Genomic DNA, 24650 nt, shown 5'->3' with positions numbered 1-24650 from the left:
TTCACTTCATCAAGTGGGCCACCAGGCCTTTGCATTTCTTCATTTCAGCTGTTTTCCTCCTCTGTGATACCAGTGATTGTTCCCTACTTTTTCTGATGTTTTGCACTCTTGATACCATCACGTTGACCATTGACATGGGAAGTCCCAGGCTGTCAGGGTGTGCACAGGGCATGCTGGGTGGGATTTGGAAGGGATAGTGCTAAAAAAAAAAAAAAAAAAGTGAGCCATTTCTGGACTGCCACAGTCCTGTTTGAGTGCAGCAGCCCAGCCCCAAGGCCATGCTACTGCCAAGGGCTGCAATGGGCCATCAGGAATAGAATGTTTTCAAATGTATTTTTTTCAAAATTTATCCAAAAATTAGGAAAGTATATTAATAAACTTTAAGGCCTAGAATTAGGTTTCCAAGCGCTCTTTTTGCCTAAGGTGCAGACATAGCTAGTGTATGTTAATTCAGTTTCTACACATATTGCCCATGCCTTAGGAGTCAAGGGCTCCCAAATGTACAGTTGATCAAATGCTTCAGAGCAAAGCAGAGTGAGACAGAGACATGCCTCTGTCCATGCCATACAGCTACTGTAACTACTGCACTTTAGTGATCCCCTGGTGCAAATATACATCCCAGCGCTGTTTAAGCACTTCAGAGGCAGCCGCCAGGCTATCTGGTTACATACATTCTTTGGGTGAGGTCATGCCATGAGAGCAATGCCACTGCAGACTGCAGACAGCACTTACCCTTCTTGCGCTTCTACATCTGCCTTGCATGAATTTAAGAGCTAATCTTCTTCCAGAAATGCTGCACTCCAGCCTAGAGACCCTGCCTATTTTGTCTGCTATGCTGAAACAACCCAACTGAAAATAGGAAAAGCAGCTGGTGGGGCTTAAACTTTACTCTCACAAACCAGATTTACTTCACATTTCCAGGGGTTCTTTTTAGAATTTCTATTTAATCTGAAAGACTAGATCATACTGAATCCTCTTCTCTTAATATTTGATTGCAGCACATACTCATTTCAGGTCTTTCAAATCAGTAAATATTCAGAACACTTGTAAACTGTCATGGCTGAAAAACACACATATATGCTTGTGCCTCACTTTATATTTCCTCACTGATTTTTATTAATTTATACTTTGTAGTGGTAGCCTTAGTCTTACTCTTCTTTATTTTGGTGAGGTTTGTGCTCTTGTAGTACTGCTACAGTCAAATGAAAAGAACAATGGGCACAGAGAGAACACTTCCTGATGTGGACTGACGGGTATGTTCTCAGATGGATACAGACCTATTAGGAGAAGTTAGGACCTCTTCAAACAGGTGATTTTCTCTCACTGGCTTTTGGCCACACTCTCCTTGGCACGCAGGTGGGAGGAAAGGCCAGTCAGCCCTGACAAGTGGCTGGAGTGCAATGGAACAGGAAAAAGAAATGGGAGCTGAGTCCCCTGCACATTCCCAAGGAGGTTCAGTGGCTGCAGTGCCTTTAGCTGAGCAGGCTTAAGTGGTGGCAGGAAGGAAAGACGTGTGTGCAGAGCTGCTGTCACTATGAGTGACACGGTGTGTGTCTGCTTGGGGGCTGCTGCTCTGGGGATAAAGCTGCCCAAGGCTCCAGTGAGGCAGCCTACTCCTGCCTTAACACAGCAAATCCAAGCCTGGCTCAGGAATGGATCTGCTTTTCTTCAGTCAAGTCTGGCTAGCCAGTGTCTCAGGATGAGGCCATAGACCTTCCCATATCACCTGCTATAGCTGTGTTGTGTAGTTAAAAACTTAGACTTACCACTGGCTTTTACACAAGTTTCTAATGATGCAATTAGCTGATGCTATTCAAGGCTGTAATTTTAGTTATTGCTTGATGCAGTTAGGTATTTAATTGCTTATTATAGTTGATTACTTACATTGATTACATTACTTTGATTATAGGGTTTGTTATATGAACTGATTGCTCTGTCTTGATTGTAATGATGTTGTGCCGTGTGAGTAATTAACGTTTCCACAAGAATGCAGGAACTGTTGATTCTCTTTCTGGTAATGTGACTCAAATACATGAAAAACTGCTCCATCTCCTTCCTATTGCCTTAATGCTATCAGAATATGTAAGAAATCACTGAACCACAGAGTACTCTGAGTTGGAAGGTACCCACAAGGATCACCAAGCCCAACACTTAAGTGAATGGAATGATCCCACACAGGGATCAAACCTGCAACCTTGGCATTATGAGCACCATGCTTTAACCAACTGCTCTAATCTCATATAAATCTCTAAGTGTACTACTGCAAGATGTAGTAGTCATTTTGGAACACATTAGCCTTTAGATATCTGAAATACTGAATATCCTGCTGACTGAAATGTACAGGGGTTTAATTTATAATGCTCTTTGGATTTATTTTATAGCAAAGGGAAGGAAGAGAGGCTGCACTAAATACACCTAATTGAGCAATATATAAATACATTGAATATCTACATCTACAAATAAAATGCTGGAGGCTTAATAAACATTGCAGTGTTGGTTTTAATTTTCAGGACATGGCACAACATATCCCTATTATAATTTAATTAATGTAATACCAACATTATGCATGACATTTTTATGTTAGGTATTGAGCAGAAAACAGCCAGAAAGCAGGTGTTTATGCCCAGCAATTTGCCATGAAAGCTCCCTATCATTCCTGTAACAGGGAGACCCCCCTGACATGTCAGCCAGGTTGACAGACCTCATCCAAATGGGAGGAACTGCAGGACTGGGACCCAAAATGTAAGAGAGGAAAAAGCCCATGAGAGAAACCTCAAAAGAAATGAAAGTACAGGAGTTTTAAAAGTAAAATAGTCTAAACAATCAGTGAAATGGTTCATGAATGCCTGGACTGCTCAGGCACAATTAGCTTTTCTCCACCCCCACTGGCTTGCAATTTTGAAGCTCACATGCACCTCAGAAGATCTTAGAAATATTGAAATACATGGTGCTCAGTGCTCCAGGGGCAAAGAAGTCACTGGAAATACTGATGGCTGGGAATGTGGAGAGAACTGCACTGAGCCATACAAGAAAACTCTAGGCAGATTAGGTAAAAAAAAAATTTCTTAAGTATGTTACCTTCTTTGAATTCATCATAAAAGACTAAATAAATATATTACAAGTGTGAAGTTCCATAATCTAGCAGCAGTGATGCAACATATTTTAATAAGCTCTTAACAGAGTCATAAATAATCATAAATCAAAACTTTGTTGAATACCTGGGAACATACTTTCCATGGACATTACATGCAATTGAATAATCATCCACCCACAGAGAGAAATTCCTGCTCTATGATATGATTATTCATGCTAATCTTGGTTTCTTCTTAAAGGTGAAGCAAATAAAACCTTTTTCTAGGGCAAACTGCAGCATATGGCAACACCCTTAATTACACCCTTAATTTTTACTCTATTAGAATTTAAGGACTTCAGATCCATGTGAATAAACTGTGTCTTTACTTTTTTTTCATTTTTTTAACTCCACTAGTTCTGCACTGGGCAACTGAAAACAATGTTTTTCCTTTGAGAAATGATGAAAAATCTATGAAGTATTTTTGCTGCAATCTGAAGTCTGCAGGTGGTTTACTTTCTCTCCCTCTATATATCTGTGTAGAAGCTTTGAATTTTTTTCATAGAAAAGAAGCATCTGTTGTTAGTCTAGAAACATTTCTGAGAATAGGAAACAATAAAGGAAATTATCTTCTGCTGGCAGCCCATCAGAGTGAGGCAGATTATGCTTTTCAGAACAGACTGCAAGCCCTTTGCCCCAGTCACCCACCTTTCTGAGGATTAAAGTGTAATTAACTTGATTTGTACGCTTTGCATAAATTCCATCATGGCCCGTGCTTTGCAAAGTAACAAAGTAAAGATGGAAGTAGACAATAAATCTCCCCTGACCCAAGCTGCTGTTCTGCATTGCTGAACAAGTTACACTGTGTCTGCTGCTCACCTGATTTTTGGATATATAGAAGCCACACAGATGCAGAAGCCAGTATCTATGTACAAATGCAGAAGACTATAATCCGTGAGAACTAAAATACCAGTGTAATTTTAAATTTTGATAAAATCCTTCTCACTTTCTCATATTATTTCTTGCATTAATAATATTATTATTAATATCAGTAAAATGTGTAGAATTTCCCTATCCTATTTCCTTATTTCTGGAGCTGATTTACAATATACTTAATGGAATTCGTGACTATCTAAGTACACTAGAAGCAAAGGTAAAAGAAAATAATTGAATTTTCAGAGCCAAAGAAATTGGAAATACCAGATTTGCTACAACCCCAATGCACTGAGAATTCTGCTCAGTTGTACACTGACATTGTGGTCTCTGTGCAACAGGATCATGCAATTAAATGGCAGTGGCACTTAACCATTAGCTTTCAAATACTCAAATGTGCGGGTCATTCCCTTAACATTTTCCCACAGTACAAGCTCCCAATTTAAAATAAAAGAGTAGTCTTCCTCCCTTGTGGTCAGATGGTCTCCCCTCCTTGTAGTAAGATGGTGTTACAGCATCTTCAAACTCTTCCCCCAAAGCTGCCTTGCTGCAGCTTGAATGACCAAAGCAATGACATTAATGAGAGATCTCAGTCTGGGCTCTTACATCTCGAAGAGGGAAACGAATGGACCAGTATTTATGTCAGGGGGCCAGGGAATCCTTGACCAATCCTTGGTTTTGTCAGCAGTGAAGGCATTTGTTCTACAGTGGGGCAGATGGGAAAGGAGCTCGAACCCCTCTTTTCCCTTCTCATCAACAAGTGAATTCCTCTTTGGTATCCAAACATTGTATTTGTGCTGCCTAATGGTTTAGACATTTCTGTTTGGTTGGCACAATACCAGTCCTTTTCCCTCAGGAGAACAAGTCACAGCAGGAAAGGGGGGGAAAAAAAGGATTTTAAAGAATTTGCAATTTGGCTAAACCTGAAAGGAATTTCAGGGATTAAAAAAAACCAAAAAAAACGCCAAAACACTGTATAAACTGGGAGCTTTGTCTCTGCCAGAATAAAAGGCTCTGAAAACTCAAGGAGGAATCATAAGAGGTTCTCCAAAAAAATGGTTGCTATTATTTTTCTTACTGCAAAATAACTGGCAAACAACCAGCTCTTCTGTATATTCAGGCTGTATGAATAATACTTACCTGTCTGGAAACAGAGGAATATCAGATTGCAGATTTGTGGGTACAAAAACCCTGCATCTGTGCCCTAGACCAGAAAACATTAGCAAGATGGCAGTTTTGCTGACAAGTTCCTGGATACTTCCAATATATTCAATATACATGTACTCATATATATATATATTAATATATTGAATGTGTTCATCATTGGGTTGTCTTGTATGTTATCCAGCACATGAGGAAGAGTGGTTTTAGTAGAGATAATTTTTAAGTTATGTTCATGTAAAAGACTGCATTTCCTCTGTTGATTTGAAGACCAGCAAACCTAAAAGACCAGAAATCTTGAAAAATGGTTTTCAAGTGTTTTTGATCTATCAAATCCTAAACATTTTCCAGCTGAGAACAGGTCCTGGCACCACACAGACAGGTTTTACAAGAGGTAGTAGAGTTTCTACCTGACTGTAAAAATAGTTCACAGGAGCCTTCCTTGAAGACCCTTCTCTAGAATGACCTCCTGAATTAAAAAGCCTAAATAATTTCATCCCAAGACACATGCTTCAAGTTCATAACCTCTGGATATGCTTCATAAGATTACACAAAAATAAGCTTAGGATTTAGATATTTCAGTGATGGAGAATTATCCATAACCTTGACAAAGCCGCTTCCATAATTCATTATTGTCAAAACCGTGTCTGCTCCATGAGTTGAATCTCTTTAGCATTGACTTCAATTCACTGCATTTCTTTTGGGTTTTTTTATGTGAGAGACTAAAAGCCCTCTGCTATCAGATAACCTTTGACTACACAGATACCTTAGAAAGGCCACGATCAATTTACCTGTCAACCTTTTCTATGTTAAATGAAATGAATCAAACTTCTGAGTACTTTTTCTAAAAGCTACCACTTCAGATTTCAGATTTTTCTTCTCCAAACTCTTTCTAAGTCAATCAGGTCTTTGGCAAAGCACCAAGAAATACTAGAGCTGGAATCAATAATCTAGCAGTGGTCCCACAGGCTATTCCTATATTGCCAAACAAAAAACAGAGACCAAACTCCACACAGTCCCACAACTTTGCTCACACCAACACAGCTTGGCATTATATGTCTAATTCAGATCTGGTTTCAAAATAGCTTGTGAGGGTGGTCTGAAACTCTTCTGTGATGTCAGTACCTTCTCTTCTATTAGATGTCCTTCTGACTTCTGTTGTGAGGCTTTTGCTTATGTACCTCTGACTAATTCACCTTTCACATGACTGGGCACTCCCGAGATATAATGTGCTTTACAGGGAAAATATATCTGAATAATAGGAACAAAAATGATAGTACAACAAGTTCCAAGCTCTTCAGGCCCTCCAGGAAAATTCTTTTTCAAAGTATTTGCCCTTTGATTTAAAGTATAGTCATCTGCATTTGGATGTGCGAATGGGATTGTCTTGCAGCACAAAAGAGAACTCTTGGCAGAGGGGCTTAAGCTGGTTGCAAGAATCCTCCTTTGTTCCAACCCTTGAACTATGTTTATAAAAAAGAATTAATCTCACCCTGTAAATGGCTGGTGCTCTAAGAATGCAATCTGTGCTTCAGTGTCAGATGCAAGGTCTAATACTAGAATTAATACTGTGGATAGTTGACCATTGGCATCAAAATGTACTGGTTGCAAACTTAAACACTCTGTATTTAGGAAGTTCACCAATGAAACAATTTTACCTAGGTGAACCATCAACATAAAAATCACTACTGAACTAGTGCTAGTTTTCAGTTAAAAATCTCTAGTACTCATTCTGCTAAAAAAAGAAAAATACAATTGCAAAGCCTTTCAGAGAATCACAGAATAGTTTTGGTAGGAAGAGATCTTTAAAGCCCATCAAATAGCAATGAACATCTTCAGCCAGACCAGGCTGCTCAGACTCCAACCTGACCTTGAATGTTTCCAGGGATGGGGCACCTACCACCTCTCTGTGCAATCTGTTTCAGTCTTTTACCACCCTTGTTGTAAAAAACTTGTTCCTTATATCTAACCTAAATCAGCCCTCTTTTAGTTTACCTAAATCAGCCCTCTTTTAGTTTACCTAAATCAGCCCTCTTTTAGTTTAAAACCTTGTCCTGTCACAACAGGTCCTGCTAAAAATTTTGTCCCTATCTTTCTTACAGGCCCCTTTAGGTACTGGATGGCCCCAGTCTGGTTTCCATGGAGCCTTCTCCCCTCCAGGCTAAACAACCCCAGCTATCTCAGCCTGTCTTCATAGGAATGGTGCTCCATCTCTCTGATCATCTTTGTGGCCCTTCTCTGGACTTGCTCCAAGGGCTCCATGTCCTTTCTCTGCTGATGACGACTCCACAGCTGGATGCAGCACTCCAGGTGGGGTCTCACCCAAGCAGAGCAGAGGGGCAGATCACCTCCCCTGACCTGCTGGACGTGCTGCTTTTGATGCTTTTTATGGTCTATGCTATGCCATGCTATTACATTAATGAGTCATACAGGATGGAAATGGAATTAGAAGTAATTAGGTGTAATTTTGTCTCATGTGGCAACATGGAGAACACAAAACGCATTTAGTGTTGTTCTCCAGAGAATCGACCTAATTTAATTCCAGTGAGAAATTATTCTTTGAGTTGTGTTAGACATGGAATACAACTATTTGCTTTTTTCTTCAACAGGAAAGCCAACAGATAATGCTCAGAACATTTTCAAATGGCGTTTTAGAGGATCTGGCCTGCAGTGTGCAAGACTGTGACCTGTGTGACATGCCATGGGCATATGGAGCCACCCTGCAGTAAAATGCAGCAGTGGCCAGCCAAGCTGCCAGTCACCCCTGCTGCTGTCCTTGCCCGAGTGCCTGTAACCTCCATGAGAAGCTCCAGAGATGGGAAGGGGACTGACATCTCTGTCACTGCACGTGCAACACTGCATGGGGCTGCCAGCTCCTGAGAGCACGCAGGCAACAGCACCGGCACCTCTGTCCCTTGGGGAGCAGCTGGAGAACACAGGACACTGCTGGGAGCACACAGGACACTGCTGGGAGCACACAGGACACTCCTGGGAGCACACAGGCACTGCTGGGAGCACACAGGACACTCCTGGGAGCACACAGGCACTGCTGGGAGCACACAGGACACTCCTCGGAGCACACAGGACACTGCTGGGGGCACACAGTCACTGCTGGGAGCACACAGGACACTGCTGGGAGCACACAGGTCACTGCTGGGAGCACACAGGCACTGCTGGGAGCACACAGTCACTGCTGGGAGCACACAGGACACTCCTGGGAGCACACAGTCACTGCTGGAAGCACACAGGACACTGCTGGGAGCACACAGGACACTGCTGGGAGCACACAGACACTGCTGGGAGCACACAGGCACTGCTGGGAGCACACAGGACACTCCTGGGAGCACACAGGCACTGCTGGGAGCACACAGGACACTGCTGGGAGCACACAGGACACTCCTGGGAGCACACAGGCACTGCTGGGAGCACACAGGCACTGCTGGGAGCACACATGTCACTGCTGGGAGCACACAGGCACTGCTGGGAGCACACAGGACACTGCTGGGAGCACACAGGCACTGCTGGGAGCACACAGGACACTGCTGGGAGCACACAGGACACTGCTGGGAGCACACAGGCACTGCTGGGAGCACACAGGACACTGCTGGAAGCCCATAGGACACTGCTGGGCAGGGGTCTCTGCATCTCTGCTAGGGAACTGCTCTTAACACAGAAATCAGCAGATCTTCATCACACAGAACGTGTTTATAATGTAGCTATTTGTTTGCTAGGTCAGGGCTCCCAACTTTACATTGCTTAGTACAGCAGCTTGGGAGTTCCACCAACCAGAGCTCAATCTGCATGAGCATCCCCCAGATCAAAGACTCCATTTTCCCATTGCCTTGTCTGTGTGCCTCACAGAAAGCGAGTTTACATAATGCCCATCTCAGCAAACAGTATTTTGAGTTACTATATATAAACAGAAAGCAAATATTTCAAGTTTAATTTCTAAACTCCCAAATCACTAGGTGATTACCCAGCTGATATACTTCAGCAGTTCACAAGCTGCACTTAAACCATAAGGGTGAAGATCCAAATCTAGGAGTCTAGGAGTGTTTCAGTATCCTCTAGTTCAGCTAAGTTCATTCTCAGGTTCATTTTAGGGCTTAGCACCTGACGACATATTCTATTTCAATTAATTCCTTAAGCCATCACTATCAAGAGGAAGAAACTAGGTCAGCTGAAAATTAAATTAAATCACTGTTACACAGAAGTGGCTTTGCAGAAGAGGAGAGGAATAACTTAACACTGCTTGGTTTAGTGTGCATTTTAGATGTCACAATGGACTAGCAACTCTGCCTTCCACAGCACCCAGCTTTTCCTTCACAGAATCACAGAATAAACTCAGCTGGAAAAGGCAATTTCTTCATACCCAGATTTCTTGCTGTTGGCTATTTTAGGATTCATCTGGAGTACAACTGCAAAGCTAAAGATCAGGTGGCAATGGTCAAGGCTTGCAGTCATGAGTAGGAGGTCATAGCTACTGCAGAGAATGTGTACCTGTGGTGGGACAGGGCATCTCCCTGTGTGGTGGGAGAATGTTGTTGAATGACCTCCAACAGAAAAACTGGACTATTCTCATCTGCTAAATAACAAAATGTCTCAAGCAAGCACAAATGCACATAAATTCCTTTAATTACCATATTTTTCTAAAGAACATCACTGCACTTTAATTTCAACTTTGATTTATTTCACTTGATTCTGGTTTGGTTGGGTTTTTGGTTTTTTGGGCTTTTTTTGTCTTTTTAAGGTGAATTATATCTGCATTATTTCTTAAATAAGCTACTGCTATTTTAAATCAAGCTACATTTCCTTCAGTGTTTTTAATTTTATAAATGGTGTGATCCAGAGCTTTCTATAAAGCAAAGTAAGTCTTAAATAATTTAAGCATCTCTTTTCTGAAATGCATCCATTTCCAGGAAGAATTTTTGTCAACTTCATGCCTTATTGGGAAGGAAATAAAACAGAGAAAACTATTTAATTATTCTATTCACAGTTTTATAAAAGCAGGAGAAAATGTACAACAATAATTGTCTCCATGCCACTGCAGGCACACACCAAGAAAAAATCTGCAATTATGTGATTTGACCTCTTCACATCCTTTCCAGCTCAAATGAAGCTAAAAATAAAACAAAAAGGGGGACACATTTCTTATTCCAAATTAATGTGAAAGATGTATTTGCAGTCAGTCTGAAGACTGCTTGGCTTCAGCTACCATTTCTCACACAAAGTTGATGGCTTTAGTATAGGCACCTGCTCTGACATTGAATTTGTCCTTTCCTTGACTGGAGGACAGTTTACTCCAAGTCTTCAGCAGTTATGCCCCAAAGGCTGTGGACAAAATGGGAACAGCATAACTCAGGTCTGAAAAAGGCTGGTTTTGCCTGTAGGGAGTGGACTGAACGTGATGTTGCTGCTCTCCCTGAAGGAAATGGGCTGTGATGCAAAGAGGATGTAACTCCATGGCAGTGACACGGTAGTCTGTATGGCACATGTTCTTCTGATAAGGCCCGCCATTATTGCAAATTAAATTGGGAGCACACTTACACTATCATCCCTTTCCCAGGTGTATTAGTCAGAGAAACTGGTGATGTGACCTTTACTTCACCTGATCCTATCAGGGTCCCTATTAGACAGAGGAGAATGGGTTGAAGTGAGCGTGATCATGCTGAGATACAAAATAGTTTTCAAAAAAATGGTGCTACTTAATATTTCTTTGCTCTGTCACAGGTGAAGGAGACAGCAAGATACAGATGTGACAAACAGAAGTGAGCCCAAATGTAAACAACTGGTCATGGATTTCCATGAAGCCTGTCATGATGTGACTGAAGCAGGATCATGTTACTGGGTTGTACATCTCCAGCACTCCTGGGAATGGATGGGTGGTGACCAGCCCCTTCCAGCCTCCAGACATGCACAGGGGATGCAGTCATACCCAACCACTCACTTAACCAGATACAGAACTGCACCCCCCATTGTAAGATGCTTATGTCTTGGGTGTGTGCAATGACTTTGTGCCTTGGTGTTCTCCTACTGAAAACACCTAGAAAGGTGTGAGGAGCAACGCCTGTGTCCGTGCTTGAGACTGAGCACTCGCTGTCCCTGACACAGGACTTCACCTCAGAGAAGCTGTGTCTGCCCTCAGCAGTGGGGCTGTGGTTGCACAGCTGCACTGCAGTTACAACGTGTAAGACTACAAGTGTCATCTGAACACTTCCTAATGATCACATTAAAGCAGGACAGAAATAAGTCAGGTTCCTGGGAAACTACAATATCACAGAATCGTGAAGGTTGGAAGAGACTCTCAGGATCATACTATCAGCCCAAAATCACCTTTACACCATATCCCTAAGTGACACATCCAGATGCCTCTTGAAGACTTCCAGAAATGGCGACTCTACCATCTTCCTGGGTAACTTTCTCCAGTGCTTAACTACTCTCTCAGTATCCAATCTGAACCTCTCCTAGTTCAACTTAAGGCCATTTCTTCTCAAGTCTTCAAGGGGGACATGGTAGAAGAGTCTGACCTTCACCTCACTATAACCTCCTTTCCTATAAATAACCTCTGCTTCTCCAGAATAAACAACACCAGTTGCCTCAGCCTCTCCAGGACAGGTCCAAAATTTTAATAAGTGTCAGTAGTTTTCCAGGGCACTACCACTGAATGTTCTAGAGCAGGGAATCTAAATAGGAATTTGGCCCTCCCACCCCTCTTTTTTTAAGCAGCTCCCATGGAAATGCTCCCTGGGCCTTTGCTAATCAGAAACAGTTAAACCAGGTGTCATCCAGACCCACTACAGGGTAAATCCAAAAAAAAGCAGACCACTGTGGCACCATGCAGGGTCTGTACACCACAAAACAGGACTACAATCCAGAGCATTTATCCATGCTCACATTGCACACCTCAGCTCTTTACACCAATAGATGTCTTTTGTCTTGTGCAATGAATATGAAGCTCTGAAACCCACATTTGGTTTAAAGCCCTCTTCAGTAGCAGTAAAATATAAATCAGTTTATAACTTTATGTTCCAGGTGATCTAAAGCCTAATTATTCAGATGTATTTGGTAACAGAAATTCAATAGGGCCTTACTGATGCCAGTGGAGTTATGCTGCCCCTCAATGAACACAAGCAGAAAGATGGTAAAGCAGGCTCATGGTATTTCATAGCAGAGAGAGGCTCGTATACCATCATGCTGTATTATTTAGCATACTACATCTGACCTCTAATGTCTGTTAACACATATGACTACTTATTTCCTGATGATTTTGGAAATCAAAGCTCAATTAAAAGCTAGGGTTTAGACTGATTTTTTAGGTATTCTATCACAAAAGACAGAACAGCAAACAACATGTTTCTCATATATAAACTAGCATATTCAAATCCCATCAGGTGATAGTGCTCATCATTAGGTGCATTCCAAATCCTTACTGTGCCCACAAAGCCTTTGTACAATAGGAAACCAATGCAGGTAGTGGTTGAAATGTCTTCCTTTTCTAAGTAAATACACCTTTTAGCATGCCTTTCATGACATCATTTTATAATCACCTTTCTATCTCCACCAAGAACTATCAAAAACCCTAATATACTGCTAAACATAAACCAAAAGAAAATAATTTCCCGCTAGAAATGACATAAATAATAAAAATTGAAAGATGACAACATCACTGCACTTACTATGTGCCGTGCTGCGAACACTCCGTCAACTATTGCACAACAGAAGGCTGCCACAACACCAAAGCTGATAAACACGATGGAGGCCACCAGCTGGGAAGAGAAAAACAGATTGAGCAATCTTTTCAGTATAATTCTTTAAGTAAAACAATTACACTAGTTTTTCTAGTATTCTGAAACGATGGTTCCCGCTGCTGTAATTCACTTTAGATCAGTGTGTCGGGATGACAGTCACACACTAGTAAAAAGGCAGAAATTCTTGATGCTGAGTAGACAGACCATCAAGCCTACTAGAAAAGTTTAAATCTTTCAAGAGAAAATTAGGTCAGCTGCAAGAGTTAAATTCAATGGTGATTTCTTCCAAATCTACTTACTTAATAAAACAGCAGTGCTTCCATAGGGACATGGTAAAAAGTCATCTTCCTGTTGGCTTACATAAATCTTTGGAGCTTTACTACATGGTAATACTTCACATCAATAGATAAAGGCATCTACAGTAAGTTAATAACTAGCCTGTGAATGATCAAAAATCTTTTATCATCCCAAATAGCTTATGCTACAACAAGATCAGAGATTCAGAGGACTGGTACCTGTGGAAGGGCTGGGGTGTGCTGCCTTGGCCCCCATCCTTGCTGGGGTTTCCAGCCTGGCCCTCAGTCTCAGAGCAGACAGAGCAGAGCACAGCAGAGCTCAGTGAGGGTACCAGCTGCAGCACAGACAGCACAATGTCTTCATCAAGCCATATCTTCAGACCTCATTCTACCTCCCAAACTGCTTTATTCATCATTAATTCTCTCTCAACAGGACTGCACATGGTGCACTGCTGGAGCACAGCTCTGGCACAAGCAGTGGTGGTATGGAGGGCTTGGGGGGAAGGCTGTGCAGGCTGGGCATGCTGAGCCCCCTGCTCTCTGTGCTGCAGCTCTGACAGCAACTGCAGGGCCAGAACAACCCCAGACACCGTGAGCTTCCTGCCCAATTCACTCTGGAGAGAGCAACAGGACTTGGAAAGAATGTGGGATGCATCTCCACCAGGGACCAGCCACTGTGCTGCTGGCACACACTTCTGAGATGACACTGGCTTCTTCTGAGGTGACATCTGAAGGGTGCAGCACTGTGAGCCAGGTGAGATGAAGCCCTGAAAGACAAACTGTACACTTGGCAAGGCACTCCCCTGGGCTTGCTAGCCCCAATGCCATCGGATGAGGGAGAGGTGCTGACAGTTCTTCCTCCCCCAGATTAGAGGATTTTGTGATGTTGAGGACTCTGCACCCTGAGACTGAAGGAGTGGATTCCTGCAGGGTACAAGGTGAACCTAATGTGCACCATCTGGCTATGCTTTTTAATGTAATATAATGCATACTTCTCATGTCTCTGGCATTTCTCAGGCAGTCACAAGAGAAACCCTTTGAAACATCCTATATGTAGATTTTAATTTACAACAGTATTGCTATAGTTAACAACAACAACAGATTAAAAAATTCTAGAAAGCTGACAGAACAGCATTCTTTTATTGGTAGAGCACATGGAAAAGGGATTCAGTTAAGAATGTGGAACCTTTTTGTTATTTACTAGTCATTAAATGCTCCTTCATAACATGTATTCCTGAAATGCCCAGGTACAGATGACCATTATATCCATACAGTTCATATATCCTTTTGCCTATATAAAATCTGCATTACCTAGATGCCATTTTCATAAATTTCTAAGGCATCACTAACTCACTTGAAAAATGGACTCTTTAGTTTGTGTTAAGAACAGTGCAGTGTGAATAGTGCTTCCAGGGGATGCAGCATTGGTGATTTTCTCAAAAATATTTACATTGGGCAAGTAAGAAACTACAGCCATATAAGCCCACAGCTTGGATGCAGAGGTCAAAGCAGTATCACCCACTTGGAGGTAAGAGCTCTTGGAGAATTGGCAAAAAAGTCCAACTTAAAAGCAGAAGAATCACAATGCTTTCTAACACACTCCTTTAATCTCACCTTAGCTCATGTCTCGTGCAATCAGAGATGAGCCAGCACTGCCACAGGGATTGCTGTGGAACTGAAATCCTCAGCACGGGGAGAAAAGGGGCACACAGATGTGGCTGAGGTTGGTGGTACTGCCTGATCTTGGGAACCTGCTGCATTCCCCCTGCAGCCAGCTCCCTCTTGCTGAAACCCTAGGAAAAACACTGTTGGCTGCATCACTCTTCAACCTGTTATCCCGTGGCGCTCCAGGGTGGAAGGTCATGTCTCATGAATCTTGTTGTCTAAAGATCTCGGCATGCAATTCATCAGACTGAGAAGGCTGTGGACTCCTATCCCTGCAGAATAGTGGGCTGTGCTGCCCTGTGGCAGCTGCATTTGCTGTAGATCCTGATCTCTTTATTTGAAAAAGCAGCAGTGTTTAAAAGTTCTGATTAAGCCGTTATTGCCTGATACCTCTATCTTGTTTTTCAAGTCATAGTGGTCAATCAAATAATTAGTGGGCTAAGCCAGGTGTTTCCAAATTGCCTGAGCTCAAGATTAATTTACTGGAAGCTGACCTCAAGGTGGCTTTTCATTTCACACACGAACAATTTATTGATAATCTACAATCCCCAAAGCAACATTTTCCACTCACTGAGATAGCTTAAATCACCTAATGAGTGCTGCCTTTCAGTTTCACCATATAGCCTTAGGAGACCACATATAAAGGTGCAGTAAATCACAGTATAGAAAAGAGTTACAGAGCTGGCTTTGCACTCCTCAGTCATGCTGGAGATCATCTACACTTCCAAGGAATTGTGTGCAAGTCAAAGGTTTACAGCCAGAGCCTGCTGTACTTATCTATAACTACTAGCAACTATTTCAATGAGCAGTCCCTTTTGAATCAATTTATTTCTTGACTGAAGTAATATTTATCATGATGCCAAAGTGGCAGAACATGACACTGAGAGCTTTTTATGACTGAAATTGCCTTATATACGTTTGAATGACAAAAGAAGTGATAGTACAAGAGCACCACAAAAAAAATCCTTAAAATAAAATTACATATTTATAGTCTCTCTCAAATCTTTCATTGTTTATTAAGGATGTGAGAAAGATAAAAATACAAGTACAAAATTAATTACTTCTGAAAATTGCCAGGACAACCAAATGAACAGCTGTTGTAAATTCAAAAGCTAATTTTCCTGAGTAGTAGGTGATTGGTGGAGCAGTGAGTTCACAAACCTAGGACTGTCTACAAAGAGAAGAAATGCAGTTCATTTAAAGATAGAGAATGTTTGCTGACAGGTAAAAGAAATAACAATTTAAAGAAAATAAATACTGATCCATCACATCATCTTATCTCCATTTTCAACAGCATTATGTTTTGTCAGGACAGCTATTCATTATTTATAGCAATATATTTGAACAGTTATTCAAGAAACAGTTTTGCTCTTGCTGTTCCATTGGTATGCAGCAATGATTCTCTACAGCTGTTGCCATCAGAACATGTTTACTCCTGGTTCTTGTATAGAATACAATAATTTAATTATTTACAAGGGAGCCATAAAAGCAGTTATTAAACACTGAAAACTGTAGTGGGTTGGGCTAACAATCAAACTCAAAAGGTAGTTGTTTAACAGAGGGGTCTTAGCAAAAGGGAGAACAAAACAGCACATGGAATGAGGGACTTTTGGACACAGTATTAACTGAAGAACTGTAATCTATCTTCAGCTGTGTCACAGAACTATGAAAACGCTCTATAAAGTAAAACTAGTGAAAGGCTGAACTGTTAAATTCTTGTATACTGCCTTCTTTCAGAAAAGACTTGCATTTTTTCTCAGAATTCACCTGTCTTGGTGAGGACAACCTCCTGTCCTCCAGCAGGCATACAACACCACTGCCTGCACTGCCACCCTCCTGCACAAGTGAGACTAGTGAAGGCAAGGGGACACAGGGACACACAGTGGCCAGAGATGCTGGTCACAGACCCTTGTTCAGCTGAAATCCAGAAGTGCACCTGGCACAGGGAGTTGGCAGCTAAGTCTCCCACAAGGATTCCCACTTTTGGAGTTAAGAGCTGGCCAGAGACCAGACCCAAGAGGCAGTTTGATGAGCCAGCCCAGCTGCAGCCACACTCATGCACACACTGCACACAAACTGCACCTCAGGTCCCCAGGCACGCTCTGTGCTGAGTCACACACTGATGGACTGATGGTGCCACATCCCTGCTGTGACACACAGAGACCGGCAGCCAACGTTTGCCAGCAGACCCACAGAGAACCACACTGCTCCTCAGCATAAGCACCTGCTGGCTGCAGGCTGGCACCTCTCTGGCTGTTTCCAACATCCCTGTGGAATACTTCTGGGAGCTAGCTGGGCTCTCAATTCTGGCACATCCTTGGTCTCATCATGATTCTAATTTAGCTTCTCCCTATCCTCAACCAAAGAGCACAGCTTCTCAGATAATGACAGTCATTTCTACATCAGATGCTGTGTGAGATGCTTCATTCTCTTGATCTAGACCAAGTAGATCTGCGACTGAAAAATGCATGGATTTTTGTTTTCAACACCACCTCATTACTTGTTTCAACACCACCTCATAACAAGTTGCATTACAGCTAACAGACTCACTTTGCTCATGCTAAATGGCTGCTTCTGCATTGCACAGCCTCCAATGTTTCCAAGCATTGTGCGGTCCATCAAGCTTCCCTGGGATTCTTCTCCAGGAAGAGCAGGAGTCAGAATTACTCTGATTGATGTAAATTGAGAACCACTGTCATTCAATATTTTTTGCTCTAGAAAGTTAAGTCTTTGCAAAAGGGTGTTTAAAAGTTATGCCACAGGTTTGTGAAGTCCTATTTTATTCCCACACAGGTTCATGTATTTGGAAAAGTAATGCATGGGGCAGTTTGTTGTAGGCTGCCCCTAACATTACATTCCCCAAATTACAGTTTAATTCCGTGGGCCTTTTTACTGGTTTGATTTCCCCATGTCCCCAAGATCAGAATTGTAGTGTTAAATAAATATGCTGCACTTTCTCAGTGGGGATGATGATGTAAGAGTAGAAGTTTACAAAAACTCATATCATAAATCCAAAACAGAGAATGATTTATCACCTTGGTGCTCCCAGGGAGCTGGAGCAACCAATCTCAGCCAGGAGCTGCATCTCTTACCATGGTACCTCAGTGGGTCTATAGATGAATAGCCCACAAAATTAAGATAATTAAACTCATTGCATTGCATTGTATTTCAGATGCTGCCATCAAGTAAGCACTGCCTGTCTTGTGAAATGGGCCTGTATATAAGTACTTTAATTGTGAATTAATTTTCTCTAATTTGGAATGCCCTCTCCTGTGTGGCTGCTTCTCACACAACAGCCAATTCTTTTCCCTGCCCTTAGGACAAATATTTTGCTGCTGTGATGAAAATGAAGCACAGGCAAGACTCCTACAGTTTTCACAACTGAGCTAATTAGGAGGTTTCTCATTACACCAGGTAATATGCTCCACAGTTTATGGCCTGACAACATATTCTTTCCATAAGCTGGTTCTTAAATAATGGCATGGCTGTAATTGAGGCTCTGCTGGAGTGTTGTCACACCACAGGAGATGGGATTACATCATGTTCGTTATTCATTAATGCCAGCTCCAGTCATAGCTGTGCACTGGTTACAATGACAAGAATTCATAATGGTGAAAGACTTACATGACTGCCCAAACTATGTGTTCTAGTTCCTAAAGGAACCCCACAAAAAAACCTGGAGAGGGACTTTTTATAAGGGGCATGTAGTGAGAGGACAAGGGGGGATGGCTTCAAACTAAAAAAGGAAAAATTCAGATTAGGTATTGGGAAGAAATTCCTTACAATGCAGGTGGTAAGGCACTGGAATAGGTTGCCCAGAAAATCTGTGGATGTCACAGGATCCTTGGAACTGCCCAAGGCCAGGCTGGATGGGGTTTGAGCAACCTGGCCTAGCAGAAGGTATGTCTGTCCATGGCAGGGGTGTTGGAACTAGGTGATCTTCTTTTTAAGATCCTTCCCAACCTAACCCATCCTGTGATTCTATGATTGTGTTGTCTTATGCTTAGATTAAGTCTCATCCTTAGATCAAGTGACCAAGTTGGAAAAATATGGCCTTTTCACAGTATAATCACTGTTGAATTCAGCAAGTCCAGTCACATGTTGTTCAATATTATCAGCAAATCCAAAGATCTTCGATTCAGATTTCCTTCCCTCTCTCTGTTGTTAATAGCACCTCAGGGCATAGACTTGAGCCTGTGTGATTGTTTGCTCACTGCCAACTCCAAGGGCATCTTCTCCAATCCTTAGTTTGGATCCCTGCTGTCCAGCCCTTTCTCCTGCTCTCTGTCCCAACTGCATCCCTCCATCCCAGCTCCTGTGCCCACCCAAACACACAGGAAACCAGTGAAATTCACTCCACAGGCAGAAACTACTTATTCCCTCAAATGAGTTAAGTCAGTAGACTGCAGAGAGAGATGAGCACTAGATTCAGTGCAAATGAGAAGGTGACACCATGCAGCCATGGCAGAAGGGAAGGAGGCAGAAGTGCTGACAGCAACTAACAGATTGTTTCACCTGTTCTGTGTAATTTACAGTCCTAGGGATTATCAAAGTAAAAGTTGGTTTTAGCTGTAATGAATAAATCATAAGGACTGGGGTTATTTTGTTGTTTGTGGTCAAGGAGACTTTTGTTTTACTGCCTGTGAAGAAATCTGTTGTTTCCCAGTATCGTGTCAGGTATAATTAGGAAAAATGGCAACATGAAAAGGCCAGTTGGTGTAACACAGGCAGCAGAAAGGTCCCATGAGAAATTTAAGCAACCTCACATGCATAAAAAGGTCAAATTAATTAGAAAAAAAAAGGGGAAAGAATACAGAAACCACATGAGAGGGATAAATTACTATGCCAAAGAGAAAAAACAAGATCAAAATCCACTTTCAAAATCAAAGTAGCATTTGCATTTGGAAAATTTATCTTTTTTTTTCCTTGCCCCTCATCCTGAAGGGCAAAATCGTGAAGGCCGGATTTGCAACATCTTTTGCTACACCTTAGGTACTCACAGTTAATTTTTATCATATCAGTAGGCATCAGTAAAAAGGCAGGCACATTGCTTTCTCTTTTTCTCTTCCAGTGATACTGCTGCTCAGCTTTTGTAGATAATTCATCATTTTGGCCACACACAATGGCAAAGGACTTGGGACTGCAGAAGTATCCAAGGATGGGAAATGTGCAACAGGGTGACTGAGCAATCCTGGCTCTCCCCCAGCCCCAGAAGATTCATGCAGCACAGTTGAGTAAGAAAAGAAAGGGAGCAGAGGTCCTGAGCCTGCTTATTCCAGCTCCTAAAGGCACACACAGCCATCTTTAGGACAGGAACTTCTTTACTGATCAGATGAACAGGCTGCTCAAGTTGCTGGGAACTTTCCTTGTGCCATTTGCTGTGGCAGCTTGTCATGGAGATGGGGGAATTCAGCATCTGAGCACACTGACACAGGCCCGGGGCTGTGAGATGGCTGTGCTGGGTGCCAGGGCAGGAGGGCTCACTCATAACAGGAGAGCTCACTCAGCCAGCTTCGCTTGCTATCTCCTTTTAGGGCACAAAAGCCCATAGTTCAAAACTGTCTCTAGAAAAGTAGCATGGAAATATTTTGCCTTAACACTGTACAAATAAAATCTTGTACGCTAGCTCTAATAGTTCCCTGATCTAGGTCTCTCTGTTGTTTCCACCCTCTAGAAATGTCGTCTTGAGCATTAAACCTTAACTTATGCCAATTGCTTTACGCTTTCTGTAATTCATCTTTTTTCCTAACTAGAACACATGAAGATAGAGTTTCTGTGAAAAACATTATACGAAATAAAGACAAATTTTCCTATATTTTTATCTTCAAGCAATGAACAATTGGTAGGAATTAAATCAATAGCCATTACAAAATATGAAACAAAATTACAGAGAAAGGTTACCTGATTAATACTTTCTTTCTTCTCTCATAATCTAATATCACCTATAAAACCAGACTTAAAATAGCTAGGAAATTATTTCAAATTGTTTTAGCAAAGCAAATCTTTACTAGAATGACCAATCTACAGAATAGAAACCTGTATCAAGCAGTTTCTGTGCACTTAAGAATTTGAAACTGGAGTCACCATTACATTGCAATCAGAGAATGAATATGATTTATGTGTAAATGAACACATATTAAATTCAAGATAATTCATTCACTGATGAGTAAAATGCTTGTCTTGATTCAGTTAAAAATGCCACCACTGATGATGCACTATCAAGTCTCTTGGGATTTTGGTAGAATCTGAGACTTCACTGGAGTCCAACAAGTATTACTAAAACAATTCAAAAAATAAAAAAAAAGAGACAGAACTGTACTTGCTTTACATTTTCTAAGACACGAAACAGAAGGAAACTAAAAAAGGATTTTTTTTTCCTGGCGCAGGGTTAGCTTTACTATCAGTTCTCTTTTAAGCCTCCACAACAGCTAAGAACCCCAGATCATCCTGGTAACCATTACTGCAGTTCCTGATTTCCTTCTAGCAGCAGCACATCTCAGCTTTACTCAGCTCATTCAGACAGCACTGCTGTATTTTGTCCCAAGTCTAAATTGATCCAACCCCCCTACTGGCTGACCTTCTCTACTTCAAGGATGCTCAGCTCCACCTGTGTTTTCACTCCTTTTAGAGAGATTTTTTTAAAATAGCTGCTCTAGTTTTCTTCCATCCCATTAAATTAGGTGCAGAGTGTGTGATCAGCCCCCTTTCCTCTGTTTCAGACTCCTGTTGTTATGTAGGGCAGCACTGGGGCTTCTCAGGGCAGTTCAGTCAAGTGTGCTTTTCCAGATAGTACCACTCTCTGGCCACCCTTACACAGAAAAGAGAAAAAAATTCATCTGGATTCACAGGTGGAGAAATGCTAATGGCTTTGGAACCAGCTTAATCAAGTTTTAGTCCAGTAGGCATTTCAAACTGGTAAGAATTCCCTTTTGCAAACATCAATAAAAGCACTTAGATAAGAACAGTTAAAAATTATTATACTTTTAAGGACATCAAATTCACTTTAAAAGAAAAAGCTAAACACAGCATTAAAGGAAAGGGAACAAAAGTGAGACAAATGTAGGTTCACTGTTCAACAGTGCTGACGTTATAGGAATTCATCACATATTTCTTTTTATGAACGCTATTTTATTGCTTAAGCTGGAACAAGGTCATTTCATCACTTAAACAGCTGTTCTGAGTGGTATGAGAACGATAAACCTAAAATACATAGCACACCATGTGTCATAAAAGGTTATACTTCCTGGTAAAAAATGGTGGAATTTACATAGATTGAGACTGTCAGAGCTGTTTGAGCAACAAGAACTGTTTTTACATCAAAGTCTCTGTTTTCACAAATTCTCTTTCCCTATATAGTGACTGCATTAGCTTCTCAAGCCACAGACACACTCTCTCCATAGAAATGCATAAATTACAAGGTTTTTTGTAGTGAAATTCTACCTGCAGGGTCTGGAACATTGTATCTATCCATCAGGGATGTTCAGCTATTTAATTTGAGCTAATTCTTCAACAAGAGGTTCAGAAATTGCCTGTTCTTTTCACAGGACACATCCCACCTTACCCTCTTCACCACGCACACACTGAAAATTAGATTCCTTACTGAGACTTTCTATCCTGTGGTCCTGCTTGCTAGGAAGAGTAATTGAAATCTTTATTGTTCCACAGACAGATTTCATGGGTCATAAGGTTTACTTTTGTCTTCAACTGTGTGACAGAAACACTTTCATTACATAAACAGCACAAGAAAACAAACTGGCAGTTAAAAAGTGCCCTATTATGCACTTAATCCCATATGCTGTTCCCAAGCAAGATCTGAAAGGAGCCACATCCCAAAAGACTGCCATTTAATAAGGTAGAGAACTTAAACTGACTTTGTGGCTTCAGTCTCTGACTCAAAAGCATGGTGACAGCCTTTAAAGACTTCAGTATTGGAAATAAGGTCTGGTGGTGGAAAGACTTATTTTCATTCATATAGGTATGCATCTTCTTTCTGTTTCTATTGAGTTTAAGCTTCCAAAAGCAAACCAAAGTAATTCTGGTTGCCAAGGAAGCTCTTCAAATAGAAACCAAAGAAACTCTTTCAAAATTTCTCCCCTTTGTAACCAACATTCAATTTCTTTCTTCCAATGAGGTAAGAAACCTGAGGTGGGTAAGACCTGAGCCTGGTACAACCAGTGGACCAGCAGAGGGCTGTGTGGGAGGGAAGAACTACAGTGCTGGGCTGCAGGTGGAGGTACTTGGTGGCATCTCTGCAGCTGTGTCAGACACAGCCCTGATGATGGAGCACAAATATTGGTACAGACCCGACTGTGCTACCCATTACAGCTTTGCCAGCTGAAACAACTTGGCAAACACATCCATGAAGAGTGTAAAAAGCATTTTGCACAATAAAGACATTATGTCAGTGGCACAGTGGCATAGACTTCTTTGTCATTATTACAGGTATTTGCCAGGACATGTCAGCTGTAAATACATACATGTACTTGTGTGAGCATATATTACAGGTTATGTATGACATGGTTATAATTTCATAGTAGATTTCTATATTAAAATATGTACATATAAATAAATATTTGCATGTGTAGCTGATGAATCTGTGCTGGTAAAATCTGAAAGCATAACACCTATAGGCATGTAATATGAAATGCCAGTCCATGAGGAACTAGATCAGGGAAGAGCTGAAACACCTCCCACACTTCCTTTGGTAATTCGCACAGTGAAAACATCTATTTTTGAGTCCTTGAACTTCAAAATTCTCCAACACTGTTGGGAAATTTATGCTATCTTCAGGCATTTAACTCGCTGACAACGCTTGGATGACGGTTTCACGCCACAGTGAGCTGATATAACAGATTATTCCTGGCAAAAGGGACAAGCCTTGTTCCCTCCTTCCACAGATTCCCCTCTGCCCTTACCCACGCAGCCCCACCAGTTAACTTGTGCTGTGTCTGATGCTCACTTGGCTGTGAACCTTCTTACTCACTTAGCCAGTGGAGAGCATTTTTATCCAGGGCAGGGAAGAGGAGCAGAAGGAGTCAGCAAGACAGAGGAAGGAGCAAAGGAGGGAAGAGAAAAGAGCTCTTTATGTCAGTGGGTATTTACAATTATTATAAATTGGAAATCCTCACAATAAATGCACAAGGTCAAAGAACTGCATAAAGAAATCCAAAGTATTTTACTTACTCTTTATTAATGGACTATATAACACTAATAATAGAAAAATGTCACTCGTAATATTATATTAGAAACAACGTTTCCACTTCTTTGCATTTTACTTGCCCACAGAACTTTATTCTTTTAATTTACTTGTCTTCATTTTGGAAGATGCTTTCATACCCACTGATATATCACCTATCCTCCTCCTCTGCAGCCAAAATAACTTAGCCTTCAAAACATTTCCAGTTATTCATCTCACTTCTGTTTTTGTGGAATATTTTCCTGCATTACAGGGAATAACACAGATTTCTCAGACCTACCATGGATAGATCACATTCCAAATCTCTTCCAAAAAGGGGTCTCAAAGCTGATTCCTGCAAAATAAGGCAGCTATTACCCAAGACTACACCAGGCTTATGGGCCATCTATACATAGACTGCTCTGCTCTCAACTTGAAATTAGACAGAATTATAGTATGATATCTTCTGTAATATGCTCAATGTTATAGAAGAGAAATATAATTGTCACTTAACACAGGATTTTTCTTACCACACTTTAGCTAACTACAACTCCAGAATCTAGTGTAAAACACCCTTCAAGGCCTCTTCCAGAACCTAAGGA

At 41.4% G+C, this 24650-nt stretch overlaps 1 protein-coding gene across 3 annotated transcripts in view; it reads right to left on the bottom strand.

Moving 5' to 3' along the window:
- TMEM255B (transmembrane protein 255B) overlaps window positions 1-24650 on the bottom strand; it is a 67491-nt gene that overhangs the window by 25700 nt on the left and 17141 nt on the right. For 2 of the 3 annotated variants that reach the window (XM_064407884.1, XM_064407886.1), the window contains exons 4-5: window positions 24350-24403; window positions 12841-12930 (exon numbers count right to left, since the gene is read on the bottom strand). In XM_064407884.1, the coding sequence (XP_064263954.1) occupies window positions 12841-12930; window positions 24350-24403 (144 nt within the window). The remainder of the gene's footprint in view (window positions 1-12840; window positions 12931-24349; window positions 24404-24650) is intronic. The other variant, XM_064407885.1, reaches the window with a different exon arrangement.

The sequence above is a fragment of the Passer domesticus genome, chromosome 2 (assembly GCF_036417665.1).
Source record: "Passer domesticus isolate bPasDom1 chromosome 2, bPasDom1.hap1, whole genome shotgun sequence".
Classification (NCBI taxonomy): Eukaryota; Metazoa; Chordata; class Aves; order Passeriformes; family Passeridae; genus Passer; species Passer domesticus.
The sequence above is the reverse complement of the archived record's forward strand: the minus strand, read 5'-3'. Positions and strand labels throughout refer to the sequence as shown.